Genomic DNA, 10,017 nt, shown 5'->3' on the forward strand with positions numbered 1-10,017 from the left:
ACACTGCAATTATGCGGAGGTACTATGAGCTGAGTTATCTCTCCGGCGTGAACACAGAAACGATGTAGTAGTGCGCCAGAGAAAAGATCCCACAGGCACACCGCGAAGTCTATCCCACCTGACACTAAGTGAGACCGGTCATATCTGAACACAAAGAAAATTTACATCTTACTAATATTATAAACTAGCTTTTACCCGCGACTCCGTCCGTGCGGAATAAAAAATAGAAAACGGGGTAAAAATTATCCTATGTCCGTTTCCTGGTTCTAAGCTACCTGCCCACCAATTTTAAGTCAAATCGATTCAGTCGTTCTTGAGTTATAAATAGTGTAACTAACACGACTTTCTTTTATATATATAGATGAGAATTTGTAGCTGGATGGATGGATATTTGTTTGAAGGTATCTCAGATGTATAACATAGTCTGGAAGAACATAACCTACTTATTAAGTTTTTTTAATTCCGCGCGGACGGATTCGCAGGCGACAGCTAGTATAATATACGTCATGAACTGGTTTAATATTAAACAAGCTTTTATTTTTACTCTTAACATAAAATATTATAAAACTAGCTGTCGCCCGCGAAACAGTCCGCGGGGAATAAAAAAAATATAAGTAGCCTGTGTGTTCTAGCAGCAGACGCTCTAGAGATAACTTCAAACAAACATCCATCCATACATCCAAACATTCGCCTATATAATATTAGTAAGAAGTAAGAACATCTTAAATTTGAAATTTCAAAAAAAAATATTGTTTGCAAAGTATATAAACAACAAGTTTTACATAATTATTATGTGCAAAAGTATAAAATACCTGTGATGAATGTGATGTGGATATAAAAGACAATTCACTCGACCGTTATGTCCCAACAATAACTGGTGCGGTGGCCAATCTGAAAATAAAACATTAAAAATTAACTACAAAATTTTATGCTAAAACATAATGTAGCTATAACAACGAAATCAAAGAGGTTAGATAACATTTCTCATTGTTTGACCACAGACATTCAATTATGTATCAATAGACAAGACAACAAGAATCTAAATTTGATCCACGAATTGTAACCAATGCCTATATGATTGATTATAGTGTTATTTAGAGAAAATGATTTGAATGTCCGCTCTATAATTTTATCTTCTTTCTCACCATCCAATTGTTGGTGACCACCGTGCAATAGCTGCAACTGCACAGTATGAGTCGCGTTTACGATCACTATGGAGCCGTCCTCTCTGCCGACCACCAAACGATTCGCAGCGAGAAGATAAATAGACGCAGTTAACTTTATTTCTGAAAAAAATATATATTTAATATTTATATTCAACGATTATAAAAAAATTACAATTACTATCATAGGTAAAGACACTTTAAACCTTACTAAGTTCTAGTACTTTCTCTTAACTTTTTTTTATTTGCTTACGCTACCAATTATAGTAACTACTAATATTAGTAGTGTATTATTACCTTGTTCGTCCGGATGACTCAACTGATCCAATATACCGACGGGGCTTGGATTCATCTCTTCCCATGCCATGTCCAAGCTAGTCATTACTATCGGCGCGTGCGCTAAAAATCAAATAGGTAATCTAAACATACAAAATTATTTATTTTCTTCATACCATTATCTATACAATTGAATGGTCTATATGTATTATAAGAAAAACATATTTTGTGAACATTTTTTTTGCGTTGATAACGTAATTTTTTTAATTTTTGTCTGTCTGATTGTCTATTAGCAAATCCACTTTTGTTCAGGTAACCTCCGAATTAGCTGAATCCATTCCGAACAGACTTTTACTGCAAGGTAACATATGTGTTTAATATTACCTTAAGCTAATTTTTATTTTCATTCCGCGTTCACAAAACCGCGGGCAAGCGTTAGTTATTCAGTTAGTTCGTTAGTTTCTCAAAAAATTACGCAGTCCCACACATAAAAACAACGTATTCGTAAAAATCTCGCCCAAGACTAAAACATGAGCTAAAACCGTTACCGTCCTGAGTCCCTTCTGTCTCCATCTCCTATATGATGTATCAGTTTAAACTACAATAGTTACTTTTTACCCACTCATCAGTAAGAGATCTACTCACAAGGCAGTTGGTTGTGGACGTGGGTGGCCGCCTGATCGACATTCCACAGCGACACAACACCAGCGGAATCGCCGCGCAGCAACAATCGTCGTTGTTTGCCACCCACTGATGTCGTCACGAATCGCATCGCGGGCGGACATGACAACAGCTATAAAACAGACATATTTACTTCTATCTATAAGCTACGTATATAATGGAAGTGCGAAAACGCAAGGTTCTTTGTATGGCCCTTAAACTGAATAGAGTCAATTTAGTCCTTCGAACCGGATACCAATAGCGGTACCTAAGTTACAAAACTAGAACAAAACAGCTCACAAACATGATAACAAATGTAGTGTAGGAAGCCTAATTTTAGACCTCTTTTCCTTCTCACCCTTTCCTTGTAAAGAAAGGATGGGAATGAGAAGTAGATATAACGGAAGAGGGAATGCATAGGAAGGAGGAATATTCTCTTTCTGTGCGACCCCTCTTCCGTCTTCTCCTTTGACATTGCTGATGTCTATGGACAGTGGTAGTTTCACTATTTCAGCGAATTCAGGTGGCCGCTCGCTCGTTTGACAACTTATTTTATAAAAAAATGACAACTTTAATTTTTTAATGAAATGGCCAGAGAAAATATGATTGTACGTAGAATAAATTATATTATACCTTATTATCAGGATGAGCCAGAATACTAAATAGTACTGGACTATCATGCTCGACGGTCGGACCATGAAAACCTTTGTGATCAGGTACTGAGCTGAAAATAAATAACCCTGTCAACGGTTAACTTGTATAATACATATGTACAAACATTTTTTTTTCACAAGTATTCACGTCTCATGTTTGTTTTATACACAACTGGCCACTTAGTATTGCCATAAAACTAGATAAAAAAAATATATTTAAACAAAAGAAATTTATAACTTAATGCAGTTATTGCCGTACAACGAAACTTCATTAAAAAAATGGTAAACATATTTCAAATATGGACGAGTAAATGGATTGTGTAAGCAACTTAAATATTTAATAATCTATTAAAAATAATCTACATTTATAAAGTAAATAACAGTACACTAACTCTTCTAAAATTATATGTAATGACATTTTTTAATGATGATAACACCTTTTGAATAAATAATAATGAGACTAGACTGAAACTCCAAAATAGGGCTAATTAATTAAAAAATATGAAATGATTTTTACAGCTAGCAACACCAAATGCCACATATAAATGCAATAAGCTCCAAAATGTGCTGGCAAAAGAATCGAACTGAAAAATGAACTACGTCGAAAACAATTACATACGAAATGACAAATCAATCGGTGCTGACCTACGTATGGCCCGTCCGCGTAGCTTGCTATAAAAGAAATTCGACATTTTAGCATTTAGCCAGCAGGCAAGAGTATAGTGTCAATATAATGGACTCAGTTGAAACTATTACTTGGAACGAAATCCATGTATTTAAGGTGTATTTGAGAAAAAAAATCCAGGATATTTCTTTATATTTATTTTTGTAGATAAATAACTTGCAACTTTAAATATTTAACGTTAACTTCTAAAGAGTGAAATAATTTAAAATGTATGGTTTAAATTATTTAATTCATTATTTTTTAATTATGTGAATACCTTGGTAATTATTAACACCATAATATTTATTTTATCTATTAGTCTGAATGTCCATTTATTATGCAAAAATATATTTATAGTCTATAGTTTGACATGTTGTCTGTACCTGTGATGTGTTGCCATGTGTAAAAAACATTCAACACAGAATACATACCAGGCGAAGTGCTCTGATGAAATTCTAATGATGAACTTATAATATTAAATGATTAATTTATTAACATCCAACTGATTTAAGCACATAGACACAACCAATATCTAGCATGTGACCTCACAAATTATCTGAATTAAATTTATTAATGTTTACTTAATCTTAAAGCACTATTTTATAGATTTACCATTTAAAATTCTTCGATCTTGGGTAAAAGAGATAAAGATAAAGACTCATCAAATTGTTCCCTTAGTGACAATTTACAAATCCGAGTGCCGCTGTTGAAACATGATTTCCTATACATATGTGTTTTATCATAATACTTACTTAGCTGGCAGCTTATACATATATCCCTTGCCCTCAGTGGACCAGACAAGGACACGGTCCGTGGCAAGAAAATCTCCGGACATCCAGCGTTCCCCTGCTGGGGCTTGAATGGAACAGAGGACTGAAAAATCTCCTGAAATAATAATAGGCTATAATTAAACACATACAAAATTAAAATGATCCATGAAAGCGATGTATTGTTTGAATTCAAACAAAAAAAATATATTTAACATAAAAAAACTTATATTTTAAGTCATCAGCGCTATACTTATTCAGTGGATACTTAAATTGTTAATGTACATTTCTCATGCTAAATCTATACTAATTAACGACTCTGAGTACAGCAGTTAACCATTACACTATAACTGTCTTACTACATTTCAACTCCAAAATACGCACCTGCATCATATATCTGGCAATACTTAGCGCACACGACCAACACAGTTCGCTGGTTGTACGCACAGCAGTTAAGTGACAACGCATTCAGACAGCGGATCTGTTTAGATTCATTCTCATAGATTGGCTCAGATTGTTTGTTCTCATGACCGAGGAGAGACCATACCTGGGGAAAAAGTAATAGTTCATAAAAAAACTAATAATACCAACTGATCATAAACATATTGATATTGTAAACAATTCAAATGATGTTCTATTTTGGATAATTTGTCAAGGTATAAACCACAGAGGGACTTACAATAAACAAGTACATTGTCGGGGAAGCATTAGGGAAAGGCGCAGGACACAGAATGGGGCATGAGTGAGAATTACAGTCTCACCTGTTACTGACCCCCTCCCCAAGACATGGTAAACAAAGGGGGCGCCGTAGAATATTCGCCGCGGTACCACTCAAGAATCATTACTATCATGTCATACTATCATGTTTTGACAAAGTTTTTTTTTAGACAATTTTAGATTAATGACATATACTTACTTTCACAGTACCAGTGATAGAAATTGCTAAAACCACATCATCCTTTCTTGAAGAAGGTCGTAACACCTATAACAATAAACAGTCATTTAGGCGTTACTCTTACATATGTTTAATATTATCAAAAATTAAATAACTTTCACTTACATGTAACGCTGAAATCCAATCTGGATTCATCTTGGAACTCAAACAAAATAATATCTCCAAAGAAAATGGATCCATAATAAGAATCTCCGCATAGTATCCGTTGCAAAAGAGACGTAAATCTTCACTATTGCACATATGGTAAGCCTGTAATTTATATTCAATCCATAACGTTTTGCATCAATTTTGATTTTTACCTTAGAAATCCACTGCAAAATACTGGTTTAAGACAATGAAAGAGATAACTGTATGTAATTAAAAATACAAGAGAGCAATATGCATTATTAAGTCAGCGACACTTACAATTGCTCCATCTTACATAAACATTATTGAGACATACCTGGATATTTGTGTGGATCTGAGTTAATTTTACACTTTCTCTACATTTTCCATCAACCAGGTCCCAAGTACACATTTCACCAGCTTCAGATGAGCTTACTATGTAGTTATTATCCTAAAATTAAATGTTTTAATTAATAATTTCTTTGTTCCACAAATTTATAAAGCATATTATACAATGTATGAAACAGATTATAAGGTATGAAATAATTTTTGTACAATAAGCAATTAGTATTTACTTGAAATAAGACATACCTGAATTATCGACGCCCTAGATAAACAAGTAACAGGAGCTGTATGTCCCACAAGCAGACATCGGGGAGTCATTTTCAATGTATCGGGATTTACTTGCCAAATACAAATCTGACCATCGTAACATCCGGTAACTAGAGTTTTCTGATCTCTTGATAAATATACCGAAGATACGCAATGCGATGGGGCATTTTTGCCCCATAACACAACGGGCACGATGAGATTCGTCCCAGGCATTCTCAGCTGAAAATATAAAACTATTAAAATATATAAAACTAATATATATGTTCGTACTGAATTAACAGTTACTCTTACGTTTTACAAAATACCACTCTTTCTCATTTATATAACAATGTTAGTATTATAAAATAAAGAAATAAATTAAAAAGGAGACAAGGGAAATAATTAGATACAAACCTATTAATAGAACGCTTAGACTTTGGAGGAACTTCGACAAAATTTAAAACTTAAGGTCGTCAATATATATCCATTCGGACACAAATGTTGTAAAAATTAAGTGCTGAAAAACAAATTATATTATGTACTTCGCTATTGATAACAAATTAATCAATGCACAGATGACAAGTGACACTTTTAAAATAAATGTTGCTCTAATAGGAAACTAAAAGTTACCATTTGTGGGAAAAAGATGTTGTGTAATCCAAAAATATGTCATGATGGTGGCAGTATCTTCTTTTATATTGCAACATTCTACATTATGTCAAAACATCTAACGTAATAAAAATGTTAATCTAGTGTTTTAGACTTATTCCACGTTATTGCCAAGTGAAAGTTTTTCACCGCGATTATAAATATTTTTCTGAATTTAAAACATCAGAATGTTACGAACTCCAAAATTACACTACGATTACATTGAAATACTTTTTACAACTCGACGACAGTCAAAACTGAAATGCCATGGCAACACTTTTTTCATAAATTTGCTATTGCCACTACAATAAATTAAAAACTTCCGTATGTTTTTCGCGACATAGTTTTATTTACCTGCAACCTGCGGAAACTATTTAGTACCTTACTCTTCGGCTAATGATCCCAAGCTCTTGAGTTCCGCATTTCTGTGCATGAACATTTTTGTTTTGGTTAGCGTTGACCGTTAGATTTTTTGCTACCGTTTTTTTATTTTGTTTAACACATTTTGGAGATAACTTTGGATTTTATATAACTCAGTTTTATTTATGAAGGTTCTATACTCTTGTTTTGCAAAAGAAAAAAATCGTGAAATTTCCAAATACAAATTGACGTTTGTACGTATCACGGGATGTTGTTTAGTTTATTTATTTCTTAATTACAATTACAATGACTTCGGTTAAAAAGGTTAATTTAAAAGACGAGAAACTCGCAGATTTGGCAGAAAAAATAGACGTAACGGATGAAATGAAATTAAAAATGTTAGCAGCTCTCGACCACCCAGAGCCTGATGATGTTCTTTATCCACCAGAACTAAATGCTCATTTAATTGAGCAATTGAAGGTACTCAAAATATAACTAAATCCTGAAATATACATTTCAGTTATTTAGCCGGTTACCCCGTTACACCGTTACACCGAACATATGTACACCGTTCGTGTGTATTCTCGAGGGCCTAATTTCATCACTTCAACAGCAATAGAAGCTTGTCTTAAATATTTTCTATGTGTAAATGTCTCATTGTCACAAACAACAATTAAAGTAATGTTTTTAATTTTAGGTAATGACTTGTGAGAATAACGAGTTGCGAAAGTTAATCTTCACAAGAGATGAAGAAGTTAAGGAACTAAATAAAACAGTGACCGATCTAAATCAGCGAATACGTGATATCATTTCTGGCACTGGGCCTGCTATATCTTCGAAATCTGCAGGCATAATAAGTGCCAAAATAACTGATTTATGCAAACAAAATAGACATTTGATAGCTGAACTAGAAGGTTATAAAACTAAAAACGGTGCGTTGGAACGAAAAATAATGCAACTTGATTTGATGAATAAAGAAACTGAGAAATTAGATATTTGTGCATGTAAGGACGATACAACTGATGCAAACTTCGATGAGCTACAAGAACTGAACAATAAGCTTGCAGTTGTTAACAAAAAACTATTTGACAGTAAAAACAAAAATTTAGAACTTAAAAATGACATTTTAATTGCAACAAAAATCCTGCAACAAGAACTAGGCGATAAGTTTATTAGTATTAAAGAATTACAGCGCGATTTAGCAGGTTGGAAGGGTAGAGCTCAGCAAATAGTGTGTTTGCAAGCAAGAATTAATGATTTGGAGGAAAAGTTAAACGGTAAACATAAAGATTTGATTGAAGCCAAAAAAAAGGACCAGAGTCAGGTTAATAATGATAATTTTTTACAGTTATTACAATAATCCATCACGACGGTTTAAATCCATATTTTCATAATTTTAGATAATAAGGGAGTTAGAAATGAAAAGAAAGAAGGAAGTAGACGCCGCTATGAAAGATTTTCAATCGTTAAAAGAAGAAAATCAGGACTTGAAAAAAAAATTAGATGGCGCCAGGTGTAGAATAAAAAATTTAGAATGTGATTCACTATCATTGAGACAAAAAATGCAAACATTTGTTGAAAAAAGTAATCATGATGATTTGTTAATAAATGAACAGAGAGTAAGTATCTTCGTTGAGGTTAAATCTGCATCCTGCATTTAACGATAGCGATAGAATTTCACACAGCTACGAAAATAATCACGACTGCAGAATTTCTATCTACCGGTTACATTTAGTTTTCTTACATCTTTCCAGAATGTATATTACAAACACATATGTAAATTAACACCGATGTTTTTCATTTTTAGCCGACTTAAAAAAGAAGGAGGTTATCAATTCGACTGTTTTTTTTTTTTATGTGTGTTACCGCGAATCTCCGCCCCTGGTGGTCCGATTTTGATAGAAAATATTTTAATCGAAAGGAAGTGCTTGCAGATGGGTCCCATTTTTTTGTTTTTTTTTTTTAAATAACTAGAAGACTAGTAGATTTTGTATTTTCGTGTCGCAAAAAGATTATAGTGCGCATTTATCCTTATTCCGGCTTAAATTAAAAAATGTTTTTTAAAATAATATTTTAACTTACTTTTTCAGAATCAAATTAAAACTCTAGAACTGTATTACCAAGAACTTTTGAAAGAGAATACTAACACAATTAACAAGATGAAATACGATATGGAAGAATCTAATAAACTGATGAAAAATTCGGAAGAAAAAATTGGTGCATTACAAAAACAAGCAGTAGAGAAATCAATAAAAATTGAAGAACTTAGGGGTCAGCTCGCTAAATACGAAGAATGTTCCTTGCAAAATATATTTTACACTCCTATGAAATTGGCCTCTGATAATGAAATTAAAAAACTCTCTGAACTTGTAAACATGTTAAACGAGCGTCTGGATTCCGAAAGGCGTAAATGGGATGAATTGGAAGCTGCTCATAGAAAGCTGAAAGAAAAAAAGAAAAGGTTGGAGAAGAAAGTATTTATTCTAGAAGACGAAATTAAAATTATGAGGGACTCTAGAAGGCCATCAAGAAGTTCCAAAACGTCAGTTATTAAAGAACAAATTGATGCAAAACATTTTGCGTTTGGAAAGAAGCAATCTTCAATTGCTACAATTGCTGAAAAACCCAGTTCAAGTCCATCATTTGAAACAGAGGATGCTAATAATTATGAAAGCTTGGATAAAGAGGAAATAAAATTTAAATTAGAGTTAACAGAAGAAAAATTAAAAATGTTGGAAGATAAGCTAAAGATGGTAGAAGAAGAAAAGAGAGATGATATTATGCATTTGACAGAAATGATACAAAACTCAAAGCAATTGTTTAACGAAGCTTTAGCGGTATTACAAAAGGAGAAGTGTGTTTGTTCCTAACCATGCATTAAACAAACTTTGTTTATGAAAGTTCAACTTCTACTAAGCGAATGGCCAGGCATAACTGGTCGCTGCGCCGGACCCGCTACCGTTTTTTTTCTATAGTTAGTCTCGGTACTGTACTTAAATAAGAAATATACATTAGTAACTCAAGTCACAAGAGGCCCAATCGCGCAGAGGCGCTTATCAGTCACACTATTATCTAAAATTAAAATTGTAACGTTCTGCTCTTTAGAAGAATTAAAATCTTTAATGTTGTCAGCATCAATTTTTAATTTGTACCACTTACTGCCTTTCTTTAATTT

At 33.1% G+C, this 10,017-nt stretch overlaps 2 protein-coding genes across 2 annotated transcripts in view; one reads left to right on the forward strand and one right to left on the reverse strand.

Moving 5' to 3' along the window:
• Positions 1-6,393, reverse strand: part of LOC106715270 (WD repeat-containing protein 7) — a 62,774-nt gene extending 56,381 nt beyond the window's left edge. Inside the window, exons 1-13 of the mRNA XM_045682573.1 lie at positions 6,249-6,393; positions 5,835-6,074; positions 5,581-5,694; positions 5,244-5,387; positions 5,100-5,165; positions 4,568-4,730; positions 4,169-4,301; positions 2,733-2,823; positions 2,085-2,232; positions 1,461-1,562; positions 1,146-1,286; positions 813-891; positions 3-144 (exon numbers count right to left, since the gene is read on the reverse strand). Of these exons, the coding sequence (XP_045538529.1) occupies positions 3-144; positions 813-891; positions 1,146-1,286; positions 1,461-1,562; positions 2,085-2,232; positions 2,733-2,823; positions 4,169-4,301; positions 4,568-4,730; positions 5,100-5,165; positions 5,244-5,387; positions 5,581-5,694; positions 5,835-6,068 (1,557 nt within the window). The 5' untranslated portion in view covers positions 6,069-6,074; positions 6,249-6,393. The remainder of the gene's footprint in view (positions 1-2; positions 145-812; positions 892-1,145; positions 1,287-1,460; positions 1,563-2,084; positions 2,233-2,732; positions 2,824-4,168; positions 4,302-4,567; positions 4,731-5,099; positions 5,166-5,243; positions 5,388-5,580; positions 5,695-5,834; positions 6,075-6,248) is intronic.
• Positions 6,394-7,121: 728 nt separating this feature from the next.
• On the forward strand, positions 7,122-9,900 carry LOC106715261 (coiled-coil domain-containing protein 13). The gene is made up of 4 exons (XM_014508506.2): positions 7,122-7,322; positions 7,540-8,166; positions 8,243-8,461; positions 8,933-9,900. The coding sequence occupies exons 1-4, from the start codon at positions 7,149-7,151 to the stop codon at positions 9,710-9,712; spliced, it is 1,800 nt and encodes a 599-aa protein (XP_014363992.2). The 5' UTR covers positions 7,122-7,148; the 3' UTR covers positions 9,713-9,900.
• Positions 9,901-10,017: the final 117 nt, after the last annotated feature.

This window comes from Papilio machaon, chromosome 19, assembly GCF_912999745.1.
Source record: "Papilio machaon chromosome 19, ilPapMach1.1, whole genome shotgun sequence".
Classification (NCBI taxonomy): Eukaryota; Metazoa; Arthropoda; class Insecta; order Lepidoptera; family Papilionidae; genus Papilio; species Papilio machaon.